General features: G+C 39.4%; 1 protein-coding gene across 5 annotated transcripts in view; it reads right to left on the minus strand.

Moving 5' to 3' along the window:
* The window catches only part of cacna1ab (calcium channel, voltage-dependent, P/Q type, alpha 1A subunit, b), a 114,963-nt gene that overhangs the window by 22,453 nt on the left and 66,007 nt on the right, over positions 1-26,503 (minus strand). For 2 of the 5 annotated variants that reach the window (XM_087810188.1, XM_087810171.1), the window contains exons 26-41: positions 24,711-24,810; positions 23,679-23,839; positions 22,525-22,662; positions 22,255-22,456; positions 22,025-22,189; positions 21,855-21,965; positions 21,501-21,584; positions 17,647-17,763; positions 16,984-17,049; positions 16,678-16,775; positions 16,420-16,570; positions 15,876-16,003; positions 15,430-15,526; positions 6,246-6,351; positions 4,495-4,602; positions 1,138-1,241 (exon numbers count right to left, since the gene is read on the minus strand). In XM_087810188.1, the coding sequence (XP_087666314.1) occupies positions 1,138-1,241; positions 4,495-4,602; positions 6,246-6,351; positions 15,430-15,526; positions 15,876-16,003; positions 16,420-16,570; positions 16,678-16,775; positions 16,984-17,049; positions 17,647-17,763; positions 21,501-21,584; positions 21,855-21,965; positions 22,025-22,189; positions 22,255-22,456; positions 22,525-22,662; positions 23,679-23,839; positions 24,711-24,810 (1,936 nt within the window). Of the gene's footprint in view, positions 1-831; positions 874-1,137; positions 1,242-4,494; positions 4,603-6,245; positions 6,352-11,352; positions 11,450-15,429; positions 15,527-15,875; positions 16,004-16,419; positions 16,571-16,677; positions 16,776-16,983; positions 17,050-17,646; positions 17,764-21,500; positions 21,585-21,854; positions 21,966-22,024; positions 22,190-22,254; positions 22,457-22,524; positions 22,663-23,678; positions 23,840-24,710; positions 24,811-26,503 lie in introns of all 5 variants that reach the window. The other 3 variants (XM_087810197.1, XM_087810180.1, XM_087810163.1) reach the window with 2 other exon arrangements.

Here is a 26,503-nt window from a genome sequence, read left to right on the forward strand (position 1 = left end):
GCCGGAAAAAGCGACCCTGATAGTTGCAATACATAACGGTTCATACTGTGTTACTAACTTGGTTGGTTCACTTGGTAACGTGCACCGTTTTTTGAAGTTCGAGGATGCGGAGATTCGTTTTTTGAAGATAAATATTATTTATTTTCAGTGTCTGTTTGTGATGAGTGTGTGGAAAATATCTCTGAGGTCCAGGTGCCGAGGAAAAGTTGATAATAGTTTTACTTTGATTATTTAATCATTTGGTTTATTCTGTATGATTTTTGTTATTGTATAATTAAAATTTGTTGTCATTTGTTTCTGAACAAGGAGCATAATATACATGTTTTATTCATCATTAGTTTTCAAATTGTTGATTTCCACATCTTATTAATATTGTCCAAGTTTAATATAAGACTATTTTCATCTGATTATATCAGGAAAATGTCCTTAAAAAGATCAGAATATTTTTGACCAGCCGCCACTGGCTTTCCTATCCCTTAAATGAAAGGTTCATGATGAGTGAGTTTATTTATAATTTATATTATTTTAAGTATATGCTTTGGTTCACACCTGCGGTTGGAAATGTACGACAACACAATGCCTTTTGAAAAAGTTGACAACGCAGACCAGCATTCTTTCCAATCCTTCACCTCCAGGTAAGAACTAGTGCAGTCAGTGACGCTTAATACTGAAGTAGAACAAATAAGTCTCCAAATTGCAGTTTTAATGATATGGAAAAATGAATTTTGTCGTAAACTGAGAGGCTTTTATCAGAGAGAACGTGGGCTGCAAATACAAAAAAAAACTGAGCGAGTGCATCTCAAAGGCATTCACCAAATAAAGGGAACTGACAGGGAGTTTAAGGTGAGGCCATGTTGTATCATCAGCAGCATTCTTCAGAACATCATTAACAAACAGAACAGCCTGGATTTGGTAAACTCATTAAAAACTTGAACATGTCATCAGTGCATTGTGAAAAGAAATGGTGCTGGAAGAAAGTTGTAGTCACGAAAACTCATGCTGGTGCATTTAACATGTTATCATGCATTACATCCTCAGAAAAAAACCCAAAACATTGCATGGAGTGGTTTCTCGGAAAAGAGAGAGGAACCAAAAGAGGTCAGAACTTTTGACAAAAGTCTTTGGAATCATCTCTACCTGCTCTTCTCTTAAAGCCTGCATCTTTTTGGTCTTGCTCTGCCGGTAGTATTCCATGATCATCATGGCGGCGTAGATTTTTCCCACTGTCAAGTCTGTGGCTGCTGAAAAAATGACAAGTTACCCTGCAAGATTAGACCCGAGCGTGATGGGACCCTGAGCCGCGAAGGGAACATGGGAGTGGGAGACGAGACGGACACAACCACCACATATTCACAAGAACGTGCAGATTACACCAGAAAATTGATCAAATTTGTTTCTGCATCGTTAATAAAGTATGACTTACGTATCGAGGTAAGTGTTGTATCATGATCCATGTATCGAGGTAAGTGTTGTATCATGATCCATGTATCGAGGTAAGTGTTGTATCATGATCCATGTATCGAGGTAAGTGTTGTATCATGATCCATGTATCGAGGTAAGTGTTGTATCATGATCCATGTATCGAGGTAAGTGTTGTATCATGATCCATGTATCGAGGTAAGTGTTGTATCATGATCCATGTATCGAGGTAAGTGTTGTATCATGATCCATGTATCGAGGTAAGTGTTGTATCATGATCCATGTATCGAGGTAAGTGTTGTATCATGATCCATGTATCGAGGTAACTGTTGTATCATGATCCATGTATCGAGGTAAGTGTTGTATCATGATCCATGTATCGAAGTAAGTTTTGTATCATGATCCATGTATCGAAGTAAGTTTTGTATCATGATCCATGTATCGATGTAAGCGTTGTATCATGATCCATGTATCGAGGTAAGTGTTGTATCATGATCCATGTATCAAGGTAAGTGTTGTATCATGATATATGTATCAAGGTAAGTGTTGTATCATGATCCATGTATCAAGGTAAGTGTTGTATCATGATCCATGTATCGAGGTAAGTGTTGTATCATGATCCATGTATCGAGGTAAGTGTTGTATCATGATCCATGTATCAAGGTAAGTGTTGTATCATGATCCATGTATCGAGGTAAGTGTTGTATCATGACCCATGTATCGAGGTAAGTGTTGTATCATGATCCATGTATCGAGGTAAGTGTTGTATCATGATCCATGTATCAAGGTAAGTGTTGTATCATGATCCATGTATCAAGGTAAGTGTTGTATCATGACCCATGTATCAAGGTAAGTGTTGTATCATGATCCATGTATCAAGATAAGTGTTGTATCATGATCCATGTATCAAGGTAAGTGTTGTATCATGATCCATGTATCGAGGTAAGTGTTGTATCATGATCCATGTATCGAGGTAAGTGTTGTATCATGATCCATGTATCAAGGTAAGTGTTGTATCATGATCCATGTATCAAGGTAAGTGTTGTATCATGATCCATGTATAAAGGTAATTGTTATATCATGATCCATGTATCAAGGTAAGTGTTGTATCATGATCCATGTATCAAGGTAAGTGTTGTATCATGATCCATGTATAAAGGTAAGTGTTGTATCATGATCCATGTATCAAGGTAAGTGTTGTATCATGATCCATGTATCAAGGTAAGTGTTGTATCATGATCCATGTATCGAGGTAAGTGTTGTATCATGACCCAAGTATCAAGGTAAGTGTTGTATCATTATCCATGTATCGAGGTAAGTGTTGTATCATGACCCAAGTATCATGGTAAGTGTTGTATCATGATCCATGTATCAAGGTAAGTGTTGTATCATGACCCAAGTATCAAGATAAGTGTTATATCATGACCTTATTGTTAAGGTAAGTGTTGTATCATGACCCAAGTATCAAGATAAGTGTTATATCATGACCCAAGTATCAAGATAAGTGTTATATCATGACCTTATTTTTAAGGTAAGTGTTGTATCATGACCCAAGTATCAAGATAAGTGTTATATCATGACCCAAGTATCAAGATAAGTGTTATATCATGACCTTATTTTTAAGGTAAGTGTTGTATCATGACCAATGTATCGAGGTAAGTGTTGCATTAAGAGCCAAGTATTGACATAAATGTTGTCCTGAACCATGTACAACATTTAAATAAATGTTGCATTATGGCCCATATAGTGAAGTAAGTGTTGATACATGAGCCTTGTACTGACTTAACCTTTGGGTCATGACCCATGTTTACTATTGGTAAAAGTTGCCTCAATTTTCTGGTGCAACAAGAACTGTACAATCATCGAACAACAAGGCAAATAGTCTTTTCACAGGCAGATGCTGTACTCGTGACGTAGCAGACTTTATTTAACTGATTTAAAAAAAACATAATCTACCACTTAATGCCTTTTCTTCACTCTTGAAAACATGATAGCAAGGTCACAATGAAAGGGGCATCAGCTCTCGATTGATAATCTACGTGAAACAGGAGCTCAAATCTTTTTCTAAAAACTCCAGACAGGTATCCCTAGAGTTTGGATGAACACATTTATAATCAGAAAAAAACATTGAGCTTTGTTTTCTGACATAATATCTGATGCCTTTCTCAGAGTGACATGGCTACGTGCAACAAATCCTATGGGGGGGATTAAAAAGTATGATCTTTTTCACACTGTGTACTTGTTTAGCATTACCTAACTTTAGCATTATCTAACAAGTGGTATAACTTGTGTAAGGGCATTCTTGCCATGCATTAAACAGCCAAGTGGTCATTACTCAACATGCTAAAGTGCCTCTACATGCTACGGTTCTCGACTTCTAAATTTGGACAATTTACTTTTGATTCCCATTCACATCACATTTGTCTAATGGATAGAAATCGTTCCTGTAGTGAAAAGACTTCTATAGAGGATCTTCTATAGTGGGCACCCCCTGATATACGGACTGGAACATGGTGATGAATTGAATTTGATGTTGTTGTTGTGAAATATAGACAAAACTGACTAAATGTTCTTCTTCAGGTGTATTTTTGTACTTTCTATATTTAATGACATCAATGTAATGCGTAAAACAGAATTACGACAAAATGACGAAAAGTGTAGTAAAGGTTAGCACAACTGCCACAGAATAAGAGGTCGCAGGTTTGCTTCTCCGATGGATTGAATCCAGGAACTCTGGTTTCCTCCCACAGTGAATAAAGCAAAACAGGGTTTAATTGAATACTCTAATTTGTCCATGTCCCTAAGTAGCTGGGACATGCTCCAACTAAATTTTGGCAAAAGGTAAAATACATTACTAAATAAGAAAACTGTTTTATTTGGTTTAATATCATCTAAGCAATACAAGTTGAAATTGCGTTTATTGGATCATGAACAATATTGGTGTGAGATGTTTGATGTGAAACCAGCCTGTTCAGGAGGTGCATAGCAGTGAATGACACTGACTGGTAGAAGCCGTCCCCTTGGTGAGTTGGTGATTGGACACGCGACGCTACACCGCCTTGACCTGTAACTCACCCTTGTGAGGAGTGACCAGCAGATCGAGAGTCTTTTGAGACAAATTTGGCCAAATTGCCATCATCTCTTTCCTCAGCTCCGCATCCATCTGGTGCTTGTCTGCACCACCTGGGCGGTGCCGGATCGTCCACACATCCACAAAGATCCAAACATAACATCATCCATGAAGAAAAATAACAGAAAAAAACACATATAGGCACGAACGGTACAGGTTTTTAAAAAAAACACACAGCCATTCGCACATTCACACAAAAGACAAAAACAATCGTTAGTAGACAAACACTGGAGGAACCAACTATAGTCGCAGGACAAGAGATAAAACCCATCAGCGGTTTAAGTACAATGATATTCACAATGTTATTTTTACTGTTTATGTGCATAATAATAACAATACATACACACATGGTTTATCTAAGATACATCCAATAACAAATGGCCGACCACAGTACTTATTTGGTTTGTTTCCCACTTAGAGAGTATCAGGATAAATGTGGCCCAAAAAGGCAACAAATATAACATTTGTTTTAGATTTTAAATCTTTAATATTATCAGAATATTTTACTTAAACTAGGCCTGTGTCCCAAATCGCGCAATTCTGCACTTAATATTTTGAAAAACAGAAGTACATCCCAATCAGCAGTGTGCGAAAATCTAGTGCGCAATGAGCACTCAAATGCCCAGAAAATTGAGTGTGGATCGATGCACACTTTCCACCCTTAACGGCCGCCATCTTAGTGATGTAGAGGACTTTAAACAGAAGCTACGTCACCTGACGGCTAACTTCGGAGCAGATACCGGCCTAAATGTCTCAAGAAAACACAAATTGTACCCCAAAACAACACAACAACAGTAGTAACACGTTGAAACACAACGGCGATTTAATAGCTGGTTGCGTCTTGAGTTAAAAAGTAGTAGAAGAAGAAGCTGTCGAGTCATTTCCGGTAACTGTGTAGCAACAGTGTTTGTGTGTTAAAGTGTCTTAAAGTGTACTGTAAACCAGTGCACTTGGAGAAGTGTGTGATTTGAGACACAGCCTAGAGCTGAAGTAATTGATTTCATAACATGGAAAATGTTTAAATAGTTTGGGGAGAAAAAGTAATTGGAGAAAAAATAGTGGTAAAAAACAGAAGAAAAGTTAAGATTATATAATTGAATTATTGTTGTAAGAATATCTCTTAGCATTTGTGATGCCATTATCTTGGATTCCATCTGACTCACAATATCAACGTTAAGTGGCCAGTTTGACAATCAAATTTGTAGATTTCTGGATGTAACTTTGTTGAATACTATGAATACATGTCAACAATAGACTGACGTGGGTTTTTTAAGCTTATCTTTGGTCGCGACCGTCTCGAGAATGAGTCTTTTGGGTTATCCAGACTCGGCAGAGTTCGGGTCGGATGGATTATGATTGTGCAATTCCTCTTGTGCAATACTCTTGGTCTTTCTGCAACCAGACCTAACTGGACACTGGATGAATTTCTGCTTTCGTAACTTTCACATTGGCTTCGCTTTTTCAATCTGATGTCGCCCTTTTGTGTCGATTCTTCAAGATTATGATTATGTGTTAAACATAGTGTCTTTACTAAAGTGTGTTAAATTGTGTGATAAATAATAATTATGAGAAATAATCCAATTCTTAAAGCCGTTAAAATACCCTCAGATACTTTCTTTGCTGACCGGCAGGATGACAGTCAAATCGGATGGATCCGAATTAGAAGTTTAAAAAACAAAAAAGAATCCAGTCATACCCTTGGCGATCTTTATGTCTAACGCCGTCCTGATCAAGGCCATCAGAGTGGAGTTGAAATGCACCGTGTTGTTGTCAGCAACAGGCAGATCCATGCGCAGCAGCCTCTGTGAAGAACCAGCCGGGATGAGAAGTTGAGAAAAAAGGTCGTTGAAGTTTTGTAAACCTGAGTCTCTGGGAGAGGGAAGAGGGTAAAGGGTCTGGGACTGGGTAGAAAAAGCTCCATAGATATCAGCCACGTAAGTATTAGCAATCGTGGTGTTTAACAACCGTGTTGAATTGTGAACTTTGAATTAGAACGTTTTCTTCCGCACATTTATTGAATAATATTTTATCCTCTTCTCTATGCTTTTTAGTGTACTGCAGCAAAATCAATGCAATGCCAGGATTATTTTGTTGTTAAGTGAAAAATAAAGATGGTTCGGGAGCCAAGACACAAGAGTAACTTCACAATGATAGCTTGTTAGCAAGTCACCTTAACTAGTACGATCAAAAAAGATAGTGAGTCTGTTACTTTATTGCTTTCTATACTGGAACAATATTAATAATTATAAGACAAAAGAATGCATATGTGCCAATTAAATATTATTATTAATCTGTTTACACTTATTGATAAAAGTACTGAATAGTAACTAATTCAGATTCTCTAGATTTTGGTTTTATCTCGATGACTATGACCTGAATCCTGAAGTTATATTAGACTGAAGTGTGGAAGAAAACAATGTCATGTTGATCATCTCATTTAGATTTAGGGTCACAAGGACATTTGAACTAGAGTCCCAGTGATACTCTTCGAAACAGCACAGCTTTCCAAAAAAAGGGGGCAAACTGACGCTAAGCCGAGAACGACACGGAGGAACCATCGGAGTCAGTGACGACCTCCGACCCAACCTGTGCCCATGTTCCCTAAATGTGTGAATGCACTGCCACATTCACACATCTCTGTGGTTACACACATATAGAGGTACGAATACACAAAAGCCCTCTCCCATCAGTTGATCAACCCACCCCCACCCGCCGCCTGCACACAATTATTGGAACAGACTGCAATTAAATGATCTTAATTGAAGTCCTGATAAGACAAAGTAGGGGCGACTGGAGAATAATAACAGTATCACTGGTGTAATCCTGCTATTTTCAGGAAAAAGCTGTTTCTTAACCCAACTATAGGCATCGTCTAAAGAGCTTCCCCTACCATTTAGGGAGGGTCCCTGTCTTCACATGTCTATACCAGGTCCAAGTAAAGCCGATGGAAGGAACCCGACGGATAGAATCCCACAGATTCATATCCAGTTGGAAGTCCATCAGATTTACCCCAGAACATGAGCGTTGGGCACTCACGATGGCAGGCATGGCAGAAGATCAATCTCGGTGGGTTCATGCGTGAGCGTGTAACGGCATGCGCCGTCAATAGAGCCGAACTTCCGAAGCACGTGGCCATGCGAGGGCGACATGCGACGTAACACGAGGGCATCCATCAACACTGGACACACAAAGCATGCAGCATTCCACTTAACTTATTTTAAGAACCCACCCGCCCACCCCGCCGTAAATAACAAAAAAAAGAAAAACCCACTTTCACAGTACAGGCAGCATCCGCCCCAAGAGAGTATCCTTTATCGATAAAGATTTTTTAAGCCTTTAATTAAAGCCAAATTAACGTCAAATAAAGATCTCTCTCAGTGCTTAACAGCTGCAGTGTCTTGAGCGGGTGTCAGAGTTAGAGGATTAGAAGTTTGTTATTCCCTGAAAGAAGATTAAAAAAAAAAAGAAAAAAAAAAAGCTTTGGAGGCGCAGAATGAGATGTTTCCTGTGTGTTTTCTCTGTGTGGATTAATAGGGAAAAGGGACGGCGTGGCGTGGACAGCAGTATCTCACTGGAACTATCTGGTCATGAGTTGAAGTTACAGATAAAAAGGGAAGCGTGAGGATGGGCTACGAGAGGGATGGCAAACACAGATATGGTTAGAGAAGTTTAGAGAGAGGCGGGAGGAGCTGTGTGTGGAGAAGAGAGAGGTTTTCTACTGTTGAAGAAACAATAAGATCCAGGGTTGTTACTATACTGAGGATTATTGGAGGTATGTAAGATGAAGGACCTTCACCCAGACAAAGAAAGGATGGAGGCTGGAATGAAGATTCAGATGTGAGGTGGTTTGGAAGTACGTGTCACTTTTCTTTTTAACAAGACGCAGCAGAAAGACTTTAAAATAAGTAACTTTACAAAAGTGATTTACTGAGTTTGAGACGTATTAGGGACTTATTTAAGTGTAAACACTATATGAAGCTAAAGGCTATTTTTGAAACAACTGTAAATGCTTAAGCAAAATAGGTGATGGAAAGATTGCTCACTTATTAATATTATCTTTAAATGTAAGTTATTAAGTCAAAATAAACGATTTATTATTAATTATTTCACAACATTTATTATTTGTGGACTCTGCTTTAAACATCAGGCACTGTGGAACTTTTTCATCTATACTTGTAGCTAAATGTTTTCATCCCCATGTGTCTTTTTGATTCATCTTTCAGAGCTTCCAGGCATTTGCTTTGGCGCGTCCCATCTTATTCCGTCTGCCTTTTTCGTTTGAAAATTAGCATCAATTTCCCATTCAGTGTCTCACTGCTTTCACTTACTTTTGGACTTGACTTGCTATCCTGATCATCATTCGGTACACAATAAATTTTAAAAACCTACAGTATATCAAATGTTCAATATTTGCAGTGTATTTTCGTAGTAAAGTACATAACAAATCGTCATCTCATAACATCATGTTTTAGGCCATTGTGCTACATTTGCAGGATAGCTATTGTTGAAACTTGTCTGAACAAGTATTCTGAGCCGCTCTAGTAGAAGAACTCACATTTCTCCGATCCTTAAAACTCTTCACTGGCTGCCAGTTTCTTTCAGGATCAACTTTAAAATTCTGGTTCTTACTTTCAGATCTATTCATGGTCAGACCTTCCATCAGTGATCTGATCCAGACTTACACCCCAGCTCGGGCTCTGAGGTCTGTGGATCAGAATCTAATGATGGTTCCTGAACTCCAGGACCAGAGGAGAGAAATCCTTCCAGACTGTTGCTCCTAAGCTTTGGAACCATCTCTGTGTTTGATGATCTACTGACTCCTTCAAGAAACATCTGTGTTTGATGATCTACTGACTCCTTCAAGAAACATCTGTGTTTGATGATCTACTGACTCCTTCAAGAAACATCTGTGTTTGATGATCTACTGACTCCTTCAAGAAACATCTGTGTTTGATGATCTACTGACTCCTTCAAGAAACATCTGTGTTTGATGATCTACTGACTCATTCAGGAAACATCTGTGTTTGATGATCTACTGACTCCTTCAAGAAACATCAGTGTTTGATGATCTACTGACTCCTTCAGGAAACATCTGACTGTGTTTGATGATCTACTGACTCCTTCAAGAAACATCTGTGTTTGATGATCTACTGACTCCTTCAAGAAACATCTGTGTTTGATGATCTACTGACTCCTTCAAGAAACATCTGTGTGTTTGATGATCTACTGACTCCTTCAAGAAACATCTGTGTGTTTGATGATCTACTGACTCCTTCAAGAAACATCTGTGTTTGATGATCTACTGACTCCTTCAAGAAACATCTGTGTTTGATGATCTACTGACTCCTTCAAGAAACATCTGTGTTTGATGATCTACTGACTCCTTCAAGAAACATCTCAAGACATTATTTCTCGAGCTGGCTTTTCCCTGATTTTCTGGGACTCCTGTGTTTGTCTTAAGTGTCTTGGCCTTTTAAAGTATATATTTGAACTGTGTATTGTTTTGTTAAAGCGCTTTGTGACCCTGGTCTAGAAAGATGCTTTACAAATAACCTTTACTTTATTACTTACTTACTTACTTATATTTGAGTCCGGAAGATAGAAAGAAAAATCCTCCAGAAAAATCTAATTTTGTGTTATAATCCAGATGCATTTTGTTTATTTTAATTTAATTTATTTTCTTTTATTTTTTTTTTATTTTCAGTATTTGTGACCTGTTACAGTTTCGCTAAATGATCATCAATGTCACAAATGAAACTTATATTAGCATCATTTTAATCTGAATATTTATTTATATTTCCCCAATATCTGTCCCTTTTACACTTTATGTCCTTTAAAAAAATGATTATGTATATATACAGTATATATGTGTATATATTTATATATATAATCACAGTGTGCAAAACCCCTTTGTGTGAACTGTTAGATCAGCAATGAGGAGAGAAAGAGTGGGAGACAGTTGACAACATGACAGAGACAACGACTGCTGAAATGCTCGAGTCCGATCTGAAGTGAGGTGACCCGGGACACGGGAGAGAACCACGGACTCTCTCTAAGATCTTACATCAGGACCCACATGGAGTATACGTGTGTGTGTGTGTGTGTGTGTGTGTGTGTAGCATTTGCAAAAGCAACTGAAGTCATCCACAGGAATAAGAGACGCAGAGGACTGAAGACAGACGTCCTTGCCGGTCCTTCTGTACCCGCATCGTAAGCAATTGTGTGTCGTGACGTCTCAATGAACATGGCTTTGGACAAATTAAGACAAAAATATATATATATTTTTTCAAATATGTGCTTCAGATTTCTTCATATTCAGATGATGCACGCTGCACTGGGACCTAATGTGTGTCGCTGCACGAGAGTGTGTGTCAGTGAGTTGTGCGTCCGTGCAGGTTGCAGAGGGACAGGCAAAGCTCTGTTCTTTGACTCCTGTGGCGTGACCAAGGAAATAAAATAAAGGGATCCACTATCACTTCACTTCACTGTACGACAAAAGCCCATCCCTCCATCCCTTGCGGTCGAGAGAGAAGAGAGGACACCAGCGCTGACCACCACCACAACCACCACTAACAGACAATGAGGAGAACACACCGCTGGGAGGGGGGAGTAGAGGAGGAGGTAGGAGGTAGGGGGTGAGGGAGGTCGTGGGGGGGTCGCTCCCCGGCGATGGGGAGGCGTGAGGTCGGAGTTGAGCGAGAGAGAAAGTGAGAGAGAGAGCGAGAGAGAGAGGGGTCGGAGGGGTGGGTGGGCGGTTGGTGGTTGAGAGGGTGGAGCGGTAAGGTGGGGGGGTCGGGGTCTACCTTATAGGCGACCCGGGCGGGACACCTCTTCCCAAGGCCTAGCGGCGGACACATGTGTCTTAGCATCTGATACATGTCTGTGTAACTGATCCGGCCGCTGGCGTGGCCACAAAAACACAAACACAGTCGCCCGACGGACAAGAAACAGACAACGTGATGGGAGGGAGAGGGTGAGGAAACGGGACACGGGAGGAGGAGGGAGGACGAGGACGCAAGGAGGAGGTGAGTCGGGAGGTGATGACATGGGGAGTTAAAGAAAAAACAACAAAAGGAAAAGGAAGGGAGGGGGAAACAAATACACAGAGGTTACTTTGTTGGATCGCCGTGGACATGTGGTTGCTGTGGTGAGAGAAGGATGAGAGAAGGTTTGGTGTCGTTCCCTGACTTACGAGGAGAGATGTAGAGGAATCGGTTTAGTCGGTGGGTTAGTGTCATGTACACGATCCGGGGAAATCTGCGTGATCCGAGGACGCATGAACAGTGACACGTTTCGATCCTCCATGTTTTTTTTTACGGCAACTAGATTCGGACGAAATCAGCGATCCTTGTGCGCACGACTTTATTCATGTAGTCGGTGACGAAGCGTCTTTTCGAGTGTCAAAGCACCTATTTTATGAAAGATAAAGGAAAATAATTAATTTTGTCTTTACGTTCTACTGGTTCAAATGAAGATAACTATTAATCACAGGCTAAATAATCGTGTCATGTTTTAACTGATTGTACACGTCGTAGAAAACAATCTTCAAGATTCAAAGCGTTTATTGTCATAGGTATTATGTACCATGAAATTCTTATTTTGTACCCCCAACAAAAGAGCACAGTAAAAATAAACATATATATATCTATATATATATGTAACTATATACATATACATATATAAATAACTATATATACGTTTGAAAGAATAAAAAATCTAAAAAAAAAGCAGAGCAACAAAAGTTCAAGTAGTGCAAATAGTGCATGAGGTCCTGATGTCTGAGAGTAAACAGACTCCATTATTTGTTTTCCTACTAATCTTTCATAAATTCGATGTTTTGAGACTCAACGGGACAATACTTTCTTGGCTGTATTAATAAAATTAAGTTTTTATTGTTTTTTACATTTACTTTAAAACATCCGGACGTTTCATACGACGTGTACAATCAGTTGAAACATGACACAATTATTAAGCCTGTGATAAACTGGGAGTTTCCAAAATTAACCACCGTTTTGCAGGACAAACTTTTTTTTAATACCATCATCGACTCAAACAAACAACTGCGGAGCTCACGTCATGTTGTCCTCTAAATTTGCAAAGCAACAAAAATGTCATTGCCAGTTTCACTGCTGTGCTTTCTGTGCAATGACAATAAAAGAAAGTCTAAAGTCTAAACTTACACGGACATGTTGGCCAACAAAAACTTTCCCTGGAACGTCTCTTGATTTTAGATAGAAGAAGTTATGGACACAAGGAATTCTTTTTTCTCTTATCTTTCATAAAATCGATGTTTTGAGACTCGAACAGACATTATGTCACCGACTATATAAATAAAGTTGTATATTTTGAACGCACATGTGCACATGGATCTCCGATTTCCCATTTTGGTGTTCCACGCTATATTTCTTTCTGAATCCTGTCGCCGTAAAAACTTTGAAGGATCGAAATATAGCACTGCGCATGTGTTCCTGGATCATGTACCGAGTGTTAGAAAACCCTTGTATGCGAGGTGAGAAGCCAGTGATGGAGCTACTTGTGTTTCCAACAGGCCGACAAAAGCACGGCTGCAGAGACTCCAGTGAGTCACGAGTCAATGCAGTGTGTAAGTCAGGGCTGTGTGTCCACCAGTGGTCCTCACCGAGTCCTGCACTGCCAGACTCTCCGGGGGAAAGGAGTAAAAAATGTGACTTCACGCAAATCACATCCTGGTACACAAGTGCGACAGATCAACATTTGCTAAGGTAGCTTGTACGCTACATGCAGACCAAGGGTTCACGAAGAAACGGTTCTGAAACTAGGCTTGATATAAAGTCTCCGGAAGCGAGGGCTGGAGATCACATCCTGCACTTCTTAAAAACAACCTGTCGTTGAGTTGATCGCTTGAACATGAGTCCTTTAACAACTCACGTCTGACTGGCACAGGTTCGAGGTTTGTGGAGACGCATGTCGGACACTTTGATAATCCCGTGCCCGATGATCTGAAAACACCCCCCGCTACTTCTGTTTGAACCCCTCGGATCAGCTGGAGCTCAGCACACACCGGGTTTGGCTACGATTCAACGGCTTCTCGAGGAAGCCTCTTAACAATTGATCACCTATAGGTCACTCTTACTGTAAGAAAGGATATAGAGGTAAACTATTGTAAAACTATCGTATGGACTTTATGAGTATTTTATTCAAAGGGAAAAGCATGTTAGCCTGAGATGTTTCCTGGAATCAAACTTGCATATCCACCATGTTCTCAGTGGCAAATAATATCAATCCAGTTCCATTTCCTTGATTTTCTGGAACTCCTGTGTTGTTCTCGGTGTTATCTTGATCTTTAAAGTATATATTTTATTGAGTAATGTTTTGATTGTTTAAGCGCTTTGTGACCCTGGTCTGGAAAAGCGCTCTATAAATATAAATTACTTACTTACTTACTAAAAGTTTTCATTTCAGGATGTGTCAACACCTCAAGCCAGCTACTTGTGACCTCATTACACAAATAAAAGTATTCCCTGAGTCTCACTCGCTGAATCCATCTTGGAATAAAAAATCTTAAGTGGTAAAACATGCGCATGATAATAGTTCAGTAGCTGATCTTGACTTCCTCTGCTGGGTAAGAAAGCTTTGAGTGGGTTGCTCAAAATTGCTGCTTTTCATTCGTTTTTTTTCTTTTGAAATAGTCAAAACCTTAAGCATTTCAATCGACCGCTGTGTCCCTTTACTCAGACATTCAATTTGTTTATTTAAAGGGAAACTAATGCGGATTTAAGTGCGTCTTAAATAGATCTTGGACTCAATTGTATAATCAGTGTCTGTTTGTAGAAAACTCTCTTTTCATTGAAATATTGACATTTGAAAACTATATTAAGCCCCGCCCACTGAAAACACTTTTCTGGAGATAAGATCTTGTTTACCAAAGCTACGCCCACTCGGCTGTGATTGGTTTGTAAGGTTTGTCACCGTGTGTCATCAATCCTGGAAGTCTCCACCTTTGAGGGACTCGTTGTATAATCAAAGCGGGCGTGATTACAGCTGGTTGAAGGAGGAGTTAAGCCGTCATTATGTCATAATGGACTTTGCTCTTGTATCCTATCGTCTCCGAGATTTTAGACAGGGGAGAACTTTACAAATACTACGAATACTAATATGTTGAAAACATAGTCAAGATGAGAGACTTACTGCATCTTGGAGAGGAAGACTTCAGCATTTGAAACATGTGAGTGAGTCAAGAGAGTTTCACTTTAGTTGACCTTTAAAGAACTACAAAAAAATCTGCTACAGTCAATGGTTTGCTTTTCTAAGTGAAATGGTTTCAATTGTAACAAGAAAAGTGTGTGTAACGTTAATAACCGGACCAAACCCGTTGTGTACCGATCCCCGCCGTCCACCCCGCAGACTTGCAACCCCATCTCCACCACATTGCTCATTCAGTTTCTGCCCACACAAAAGTAAACACCAAAGCAGAACTAAAATAAAGACTGACAAGACGCTCTAGATGCTACTAGTACAATAAAAACATACACCAGTGTATCTTCCCCAACGTTCAGTCAGAAGACAACAGCGAGTGCAGTGCACCATCTCATGCTTCACACACCAGTGTGAGTATAAGTGAGTGTGTGTGTGTGTGTGTGTGTAAGCGCATTTCCGCATTGTCCCAAACATTCTCATTGTCATTGTCAGAATGCAAATACAACGGAAAAAACCCTATGGATAAAAAAAAAAAATATGATTCAATGATGAAATGAAGTTTTGTAAAAGAAATAAAATGCAACCAGAAATGAAGGAATAAGTTGTTTCTTAAAAAAAACGTGCTCAGAGAGCGACATTCATTCCAGTCTCTTAAAGGCGAGCAGGTTGCGTTTGAGTTTGTGCTATAGGGGGTTAGTCCAAACCTTGCAGGCCACCCTATGAGGGCATTTCTTGCCAAGACCCAGAGGAGGGGAGATAACTCGCAATAAACTGTACATATCCTTATAATGTATGCGCCCGCTGCAAGAAAAATACAAGGAAGGAAGGTTAGGTGAAGAAACGCACAGCAGGAGAGAAGAGAGTCAGTAGTGGCAGAACACAGGCTAGATCAGGGAGAAGAAGAAGCATTTAAAGAAGGAGTTTAAGATGCCTTCCTCGCATGCTCACAGGTACGAGGAGGACGAAGAGGAGCAGGAGTTACATTCAGCTAACACGCATCTGCTTTTATAAACCGTCCCACATCGTGGTCCGACCCGGAGGGACACTTCAAAGTGTTATTTTACATTCAGCGCGTCAGAAAGAGTGACAAACAAACCTCATGGGTTTTTAAAAAACAATCTTCATCTCGTCAGAGGGATGTCGGACTCACCATGCTGCCGGGTCATACTCGGCCCATATCCTTACATACTCGTCCAGGTGATGCGGTCCCAGGATAGACGAGTCCCTGGTCAGGTACTCAAAGTTGTCCATGATGACGGCCACGAACAGATTCAACATCTGCAACGAGAGAGCGACAGTCACCAGTGAAGAAGCTTCGTGAAGCCGTGTCATGTTGTTTAGAGGTCAGTAGGTGGCGCCATCAGTTTAAAAATGATGTTTCGTTAGGAAAAAAGGAAAATAGTGCAGAGATCGCCACCTAGTGGACTCTGAAAATAATAACACCGCTTGCTCAAGCTTCATCAGACCATCACTAACAGTCACGGCAGTACGTAAGATTCAAAATATAGTTTCTGGCTCCCCTTAGTGTCAGGTCAGCGTAACTGCAATGTCGTGGAACCTCCATTGCCAAACACAGAGTGACCTTTTTTTTACAAACTGTCAGTTTCTGGATTTATTTTCCGCAAACTCATATAGAGTCTAAGTATCTCATATAGAAAACACTGCTGGTCACAAACAAGATATTTCATGCTCACCAAGAATGAACAGAGGAAGATGAAGGACACGAAGTAGGTGTAGGCGAAGGTGCTGCCACACTCGGGCTCCGTGTTCCCTGAGTCCGGATCACATTCTTTACCACCCAGACAAGACAGCATGATGTCGTGCCACGCCTCGCCCGTCGCGCTCCTGCAGACACGACGACGGCGTCAAAATCGAAAGAACCAAACCCGCCGGTCCATCGACAAACATCGGGGCGCCGCGAGAGAGTGGATCGGGAAGGACGGAGGACTCGCCTGAACAGCAGCATTAAGGCCATGATGAAGGTTCTGAAGTTGTTGTGTTCGTTGATGGAGCTGTCGCCTTCCTCGTCCAGCGCCAGGTTACCGAACAGCTACAGACAAAACACACGAGTTAACGCACACACAGAGGCATAGCTTTGAACTGAAAGGTATGTAAAAAATGATTTGAACATCCAATCTTTAAGTTCATCTTAAAGTTCATCTTAAATTCTTAAAATGAAATGTAAGTCAAATTTAAAGTTGAATTTTTTAGGCTACCAAATGATGAAATACTCTGTCCAGCTGAGGTTTCTTACTCACCTGCATGCCGATGATGGCGTAGATAAAGAAGAGCATCGCGATGAGCAGGCACACGTACGGCAGAGCCTGCGTTCAAAAACAACAAACACATTAATCACACATAATAATACTTTGATGATTATATTATTCCAGTGGCATATTTTTGACTATTTCAAATAGCAAAACCTGTTATAGTGCAGAGCTCCAACTCATAGAACCAGGGGTTGTATTTATGTTTATCCAGGTTATTTTGTTAATAATGTGGACTATTTGGACCATAAATACATATAAATCAAATGTTTTTACTTCAAGGGGTGACGCCTATTATTGGGGGATAAACTGAAGAGAAGAACGCCTAAGAAAAATCTTTGTTATCCAAAGAAGGAGTACAAGGGTTCAAGGAGATCTCCAGATGAGTTTGATAGACTCTATCAAGTCTATCTTACTTAACAGGAAAAATTAGTCATGTTTTCTTTTATTTTTCTTTGAGGCTCAATTTGTCTTAATTATATCTGAGTTTGTTTTTCCTTCACCAAATAAATTCCTTTACTTCAACGTATTATCTCCATATCAACATCAACAACATCAAGTTTTTCATCAGCAATCTACTTGGATCTGGACACAACTCTCTCCGGCACATAACATGTAAACGACTAGATTTTTTCAGATGTTCTCCATCTTTACCTTGAAGGACTGGACGAAGGTCCAGAGCAGGATCCGGATGGTTCCTCCTTGTCTCAGCAGTTTGATGAGGCGAGCAGCTCTGAACAGCCTCAGGAAGCTCAAATTGATGATATTATTCTATAGCGCCGGAAAAAACATGACAGGTTTTTTTTTTTTTTTTTTTTTTTTTACAAATGCCTTCATGATCATGAGACTGCAAAACTGAAGGAAAAGAAAGGGATCTCAACTCTAACACACGCAAGAACACAAAGGATTCATGAGAAGGAGGAAAAAAAAGTAGAAAGAGGAGAAGGGGGTAAATCATAGTTCAGAGGGTACGTCATCCAATCTGGTACAGCGGAACACTTCGTGTCGAGGAGAACCAAATGCACTGATTTCTGAGGAGCATGCAGGCCACACAAAATGGAGCACAGTGGACTTTGCCTGTCTACCACACACACGTGAACACAAGAGCATGGAGGGTGATTCTTGTGCTCAAGATGGCTTTGAATATCACTGCACACATGGGTGACATACAGGAACATTTCACACTGTAGAGTATGAATCTATAGGCTCTCCTCTTAACATATAAAACATGTACATTCCCTTAAGTGTGCTCGATTACATTTTTCTGTCTTTAAAACATTTTTTTAATGTATTTATTATGCTGGTTAAAGCCCTTTTAATGGTGTTTTAATTTTGTTCATTTATATATAGATATATGTATATATATCTATAACATAATATATATATTATATATATATATATAAATATATATAATCAGTAACAAATGTATAATTCTGTCTAATAAAACGTCTGAAAATTAAAGGATTATTATTAATGCCTTTTCACAATTAATTCAACACCAGGGGTCTCATCCTTACTGGGGGGCATGTACTAGATGTACATTCTTAACCATAGAACCAAGACTATAGGAATGATAACATTTGATTTATTCCTTTACCATCCAACATTTTACATCCTATACTTGAGGGCCACAGGAATACTATCTTAAAGGCCGCAAATGGCCCAAGGGGCAGAAAGTTTGAGGCCGCGGTTCTAGACTCTCTTTGTCTAAACCAAGTCATTTTTGTAGGCTGGATAATTTAACTTCATTATGGTGCTCACAAAATACTCCATGAAAATACTCCATTAACCTGCACGCTGTCGTAAAAACATGTTGAGCTATAACCTCATTGTGTTTGACATGAATGATGAAAAATCAACAATTTATTCTGCTTCATTATATTTTGACAAATATAATGGGGCTACTGTGGTATACAGGCAAATCAGAGCTTCAAGAAAAAGCCAAGGGATATTGGGGGGCAGACGTCAAGCATCCTCAAAACAGGCATGGTTTTGGCAACAAACTTTTGCCAACATGCAAACAAAATAAACAGCTTTCACTCATTTAAAGAAGGTACAAATGTTTCTAAAAATCTACTAATTCTGTACAAAAGCATTATGTTTTCGTACATTTCTCGTGATTTTAAAGTCCAGCAAAACTAAAAGTTCCAGGAGCTCATATATATAGACATGTTTTCTTGATAATAACAACTTAAGTCCTCACATCAATTGCTCTGAAATTGTACTGAGAAAAAACAGAGCTTTTAAAAATGTGATGATTTCTTTGGTCCGTTACTCACATGATACGTACAGTAGTTATTATCTATTAATAATTGTTGTTTGACGATAACAAGACTTCTCTTTTATCACCTTTAACATTCATTTATCATTTGATAATAATAATGATTTATATTTTATATTTCTATAAGACGCTTCAAGCAATTATTATAAGTATAAAACGTATAAACCTTCAGTATACTTTACTTAAAAGATGATTTCTCTTTATTTTCCCATTTAATATCATTATTTTATTATTTATTATTGCAATTTTACCATTATATTTTAATGTTTTTTCCCCAAAGTAGAATTTTCGACAAATGTATGTATGATATATCAGTATACAGTATACAGTAAATTATTCCTCTGAATATTTGGACGAGGATTTCTCGAAGCAAACTAATGTGAAAGTGTAAAATCTCCTCAATGGTTGGACGGGGAGGTCATCATGCACCGGTCAAGGCTCGAAGAGGGAACACTGGGATGAACTGGAGCATGGCAGATGGAGGATGCAGTAGAAAGCTCGAGGAGATAAATTACAAACCAACCAGATTCTACATGTGCGAGGATGTAGAAGGATGAGTAGGAAGGGAAGGTGTTATTCATTATATTTGAGGTTTGTCGTAGAATATTGTGAGTAGGTGTCGGTGTGTTTTATCGGGGGGTCGGGGGGGGAGTCATGGGGAGGGCGGAACACACCATCATCATCATCATCATTATTATGATTTAAGCACCAACACCACATGTCATGGCGCAGCACGGATGGAAAACACGATGAAGGATTTCATAGTGCATTTTGATTGGATGGATTTCATTTTAAGAAAGAGGAAGGGGAGGAGGGGGGGGGGGTTTAGGGAGCCAACAACGTAGAGAGTTTTTTTTTTTTTTTTTAAAGAAAGCATGTAAAGAGATAGAAGAGGAAGACAAAATCATTACAGGTTTATTACAGTTTGTGATTTCATTCAGTCCCTCTTTAGTATTTAAAAAGTTAATGAATGTGTACTTTTGTAGAATAAAGCGTCCATTTTAGAGTCGCCCACATTTTTATTCAAACACAACAAGAGGATGTCGGGTTTGAAATGATACATGTGGACTGAGGAACGTTTAAGAAGCATTTACATCACATCAATCTTAGCTAGCAACATAACCTTTCTTAACCACTAGTCCAGGATATGACATTTAAAAAGTAGGAGGAGCCAAATCTACTCACACTCTCCTCCTACCATCTTGTTACTTTGAATCATGTGCTACTTCCTAATACTACTGCTTGGTGGCGAAGAAGAAACACATTTTGAGAATAACCAGCACCTGCAGTTTTTCTAAAGCTGGTTTCAAACAGAGTAACACAACATCAATTGAGGTTCATCAGATTTAAAAAGAGAGTTGACTTTAAGAGTTAAGCAACTTTCTTTTAATAAAAATGTAATTCAAATCAAAGGTTGGTTTATGGTGCAAAGATAAGTATACCAAAGAGGGACTGAACTCTACCAGCATCCGTTTCACAAGTATATAGAAATGCACAGTTCAATAAAACACTGACACACATAAAAAGACACACAGACTGAGAAAAACAATGAGAGTAGATGCTTGTCTTAGTGCGTCATTGTAAGTGTACATTTTTTTAGGCATTTTTAGTATAGATGTGCAGATGAAGCTTCATGAAACAGTGTCATGTTGTTTAGAGGTCAGTAGGTGGCGCCATCAGTTTATACATTATGAGAAACCACCATCTAGTGGACTCTGAAAATAATGACACTGCTTCATGAAGCTTCTTCAGACCATTACTAAGTTTTAGATGAAGTTCTCCACAAATAACGTTATATTTAAAAAAATATTTTATTTTAAAGCCCATTCATAAAAGTAGTATTTTTTTATAAAGATGCCCATTAAGAAGATTTAAAAACATTTTTTTTCCAAAAGAGCTGAGCACACAATTTGTGTGATTTATCTGCTCAGTTCTGTTGTTATATGAGGTTTTTACACTTCTTACCACCTTGTATATTTAACTTTTTGATGTATTTTCAAGTCTGCAAGTTACTATTATAAGTGAAAATTAAAATAAGGTTGTCTAAATTAAAATTGAAAAATTATGGCTGTTTTTAAAATGCCATTTAATAATTTGATACCTGTTTTTGCACCTATTAAAGTAATTTTAAAAACCTTAGGAGCAAATATATATTTAAAATTCATTAGCAAATTTGAATAAAGGCATCCGTCCTCAAAGTGAATGAACTATCTTTCAAAGTACGTACCCCAAGTTCTGTGAATAGAATATCTGTGATGCTTCCAAGGACGGAGACGAAATCGAATATATTCCAGGCATCTCTGAAGTAGTTCTGATGAGTAAAAAGAAGGAAAAGAGGCGTTAATAATAAATAAAAATAGGCAACGTGTGCTTGTGGACAAGCTCTCCAAGCCAATGTCAGGCCTGTTACCGTGGAAACAGAGAGGAAGGAGTTCTGCTAACGTGATGATAGGACAAGGAGGAGAGAAAAAAAACAAAACAACCTTGCTCTAGATCTGTCTACCAAAATAACCTGCTCCATGAATGAATAATAGAATTGAAAACGAAAGCACCGGGCGGACCGAGATCCGGCGTGTCTCACCAGAGGGCCGAATGCGATGATCTTCAGAATCGACTCCAGGAAGAAAAAAGTTGTGAACACGATGTTGAGATTCTTCAGGACGTCGTCGTACGTTTTCGATGCGCCGTCGAACTGCAGAGCGGAGAGGAGTGAGCAGAGCCTCCATGACAGAAACATCCCAGACTCCATACCTTCATCATGAGCACGATGGTGTTGAGTGCGATCAGAGCCATGATGCTGTACTCAAACGGCGGCGAGACCACAAACTGCCACATGCGATACTGGAAGCTGAGTTTGTTCTTGGGCATGTGGCGCGTCAGAGGCCTCGCGTTAATGGCAAAATCTATACAGGCTCTCTGCGCACAGAGAGAGAGAGACCAGTCACGTACTGGTACGTTTGACACAATAACACGATAATTACCTCGTTCTTTTCTAAGCTGTAATCCTCCATCATCTTATCTCCCTGTTCCTGGAAGGTGATGATGATGAGAGCCACGAATATGTTGACAAAGAAGAAGGGGAAGACAATGAAATACACCACGTAAAAGATGGACATTTCCATCCTGTATCCTGGGCTGGGACCCTGGTTTTCGTAGGTGGAGTCCACCGAGTGCTTGAGCACCCTGCGGAGAGACGAAAAGAAGGAGTGTAAAGCACAGGAGGATGAAAAGAGAGCATGTGTCGCACTCACAGTGGCCACCCCTCGCCAGTGGAGACAGTGAAAAGCGTAAGCAGGGCCCAAGCCACATTGTCGTAGTGGAAATCGTACTTCTTCCACTCCCTCTTTTGCGCCTTAACTTCATCCCTATCATAATCTAAAAACTCGCCCCTAAGAACAGGAGGAGATGAGAAGAAACGGTTAAGCATTGACGAAGCATTCCTAGAAGAAGAATTTCAGTTGCAATTGATACAAATACAAGTCTAGATCCACACAAAGTCTTCTGGCAATTCAGTCCGCACTTAGCGACGGGCCGGTGAAGCTTCGTGAAGAACTGTCATGTTGTTCAGAGGTCAGTAGGTGGCGCCATCAGTTTAAAAATTATGTTTCATTAGAACAGTTGGAAAATAGTGCAGGGACCGCCATCTAGTGGACTCTGAATATAATGACACTGCTTCATGGAGCTTCATTTTTGTTTTTATCATAAAGGTAAAACCAAATCAAAGCATTACAGTTTGAATCAAACATTAGAAAGATTGTAAATGGCCTCCAGTCAGAAGATTAAGTAGTTCTATCGTAAAGGGAGAACACCTTTTGGGAAGATGAGGTACTGCAGGTAGACGAATCAATCTAGCTATGTGGCCTCATTGGTTCTAACACAGGGGTGGCCCATTAACATTATTCAAGGGCCACATTAAATTCTGTGAATGTAGTTAGGGGCCGTCAAGCAAAAGGAAAGACCTTAAAATCCCTTAAAAAAAAAAAAGGACATGCGTCATTAGGCCGTGACATTTATTAAGCTAAATAAGCTGCAATTTTATTCTTGTATAGATTGTGTAGATTTTCAAAACATTTATTCAATTTACTTAAAAAAAATGTTTTGAGGGATTAATATATACACACAAAATTACACACAAAAAGGAGGGAAGTGTTATGTGAAAATGTAAATTAATAATAAATACAAAATACATTTGTTAATGCATAAGAACCATTTATACATGATCATTCTTGTTCTAACATATAGTATATGCATCTACAGTATTTGTTTTCAGGGGCGTGTCAATCAATAGGAGCTTCTATCATCGAGCGAACGTGAGGAGGAAGATGCTATTGTATTAGAGAAAAGCCAGTGAAAAAGATATTTGTTAAAACCAAAAAAAAAAAGAATATTTAATCATCCGTCAAACCTGCAGTCGCGCTCAAATTCTTTGGATTCGTCGGTGCAGTAAAAAAATCGTCCCTTGAAGAGCTGAACAGCCACCACGGCGAAGATGAACATGAAGAGCATGTAGACGATCAGGATGTTCAGCACGTTCTTCAGCGAGTTGACCACGCAGTCGAACACGGCCTGCAGGGACGAGAAGATCTTTAGAGGGACGACTGGACGGCGAGTTATTATATGTCTTGTTTACTGTCACATACAGGTATATAAAAAAATTAAGACAAAATTAGTCAAATTAAGATTCAAAGGAAATGATGATTATGTGACAAGGTTTTTTTTAAACATTAACTTGAGATTTATGAAGAAGAAACTTTACGCAGAACATTATAAGTGAGTAAGTACAAAATATAACAAAAGAATAAGAGAAAAAAAAGTTTGTTTTTTCCTATTAATCGAGGAGCGACTATAGGAGGTCAGGGCCGGGTCTAGACAGGCATGTATGAGGGGGCAGCCACAAATCTTGAGGGGGCATTGTGCTGTTACTTACTTACTTACATGTAAGTTTGAGGGGGCACAACATTTATTTGAGGGGGCCAAGCCCCCTCTTGCCCCTGCCTAGACCCGGCCCTGTAGGAGGTTGAAGGTTATACTGAGTGCCACCAACATTCCTCTTAAGTCGATCTTAAACTGAGTTTATTTATAGTCATGAATCAACCCATGGTTTTAATACAAAGTAGATCACAAGTGTTAAACTTGAGGCCAAGTCAATTTGTGTCAAATCAAATCAAATATTATTGTTAAATAAGTTATAATATAAGATCAGGGAGGGAGATGATCGATTACACAGAGACTTTTAAAGGGTTAAAGTAATGTTTGAGAAAATGACTTTGTTGTTTGTGGTGAAATAAAACAAACACAGACATAATAAAGATAGATATAAATATAAGTCTTGTTCTGCCTGTAAATATACATTTTGTTGGGGCTTGAATATTTTGCCCCCTTCTGTGATTGAGTTGAACTCCCTCGATGTCTGAATGATGCAGATTTGAAGTCCTACCTTGAGCTTTGGGAGACGCTTGATGGTCTTGAGAGGACGCAAAACCCTCAGCACTCGGAGAGACTTGATGGTACTGATGTCTTTGCCTTTGCTGCTTCCTCTGGTGGTCGCCCGGGAAACGGCGGCATCACGGGGGAGAAACAGAACGGGCAAGTTAATTGTAGGAATATGAGAAACCGGACACGCCACCGAGAGTATTTATCTAGAGGATTAAAACCAAATACGACATTTTTGAAAGTGTCTGACATGAAACCAGTGTGAGAGAAATGATTGGTTTCATGGACTGTGAGATAGTCTCCTTCATTGAAACACCATTCACACGTTAAAGCAGTCATCAGGCATCTGCCGGTAGAGTGCCCGGCCAAACCTCTTTCTTTCTTTTTCTGGAGAAACATGAGTTGGTTTTGAGGGTTGAGTGAACGCGCCTGGACTTGAAACTAAGAGTTTCCAACTCCACAAATAAAACATGGCCAGTTCAGAACAACAGGGGACATGTCTATCGCTAAAAACATTACAATTTTGTCGTTTTATTTCCAATAAAAGCCATTGTTGTTACGAGTATTAAATGTCCACCAGTTATTCAGAACTGACATAACCTTTTACAGAAACTCAAGAACCTTACGAGGAACCCTCGGAATTATTCACAGACATGACTCCGTCTCACATGGCTCCCCTTGGATCTGCACCCGGGACAACGGAACGATCTTAAGCTTCAATCAGAGACCGAACCTTAGACGTCAATGAGGCTATGTGAGACTCTCAAGTCATGTGACCCCGTTATGGGAAGTCACAGGTCAGAACACGACAAACGAGTTGCGCCAGCGGTTGACTGGAGTTGTGTTACTCTGCTACTAGAACGACACAGCATTGTGTTTTGATTTAGGTGTGTAATACTACGTGGAACAAGTAACATTTTAGCATACTATACACCTTAACCTACGGACCACACACTTTCTTCAATAACCTGAATTACAACTTCACATTTACTTTTATAATGATCCGCCATTATCAACCTATCTTTACGTCTCGTGTCCATGAATCTCATTGGTTGTAGAAACATTACTCTGAGTCTATAAATGATGACTACGCTTCTCACCCTGATAGCTAGTGGCTGGACTTGATGAAGCTTCATGACACAGTGTCATGTTGTTTAGAGGTCAGTAGGTGGCGCCGTCAGTTAAAAAAAAAAGATGTTTCATTAGAACAGTTGTTCAAAACAAGGGGAAATAGTGCAGAGACTGCCATCTAGTGGACTTTGAAAAATAATGACACTGCTTCATGAAGCTTCATCAGACCATCACTACTGATAGCCGTAATCATAATAGGAAACTTATTTCCGGAATCAATAATGACAGTTTTTTTTTACTGATGCTCTGATGAAGCTTCATGAAACAGTGTCATGTTATTTAGAAGTCAGTAGGTGGCGCCATCAGTTTAAAAATGATGTTTCATTAAAATAGTTCAAAACAATGTTAAATAGTGCAGAGACCGCCATCTAGTGGACTCTGAAAATAATGACACTGCTTCATGAAGCTTCAACACTAGTTTTTTTTTCCTCATAAGGGTAAAACCAAATTAAAGCATTACAGTTTTAATCAAGAATTAGATATATTGTTAACGGCCTCTATTCAGAAGTTTAAGTAGTACTATCTTACTATCTTTTTGTAAGATGAGGTACTGCAGGTAGAAGAATCAATCTAGCTAAGTGGCCTCATTGGTTCTTACTGTATATTAGTAGGTGTTAATCAATAAGAGCTTCTATCATCGAGAGACAACGTGAGGACGGAGTCGCT

The sequence above is a fragment of the Callionymus lyra genome, chromosome 1 (assembly GCF_982586985.1).
Source record: "Callionymus lyra chromosome 1, fCalLyr1.hap1.1, whole genome shotgun sequence".
Lineage (NCBI taxonomy): Eukaryota > Metazoa > Chordata > Actinopteri > Syngnathiformes > Callionymidae > Callionymus > Callionymus lyra.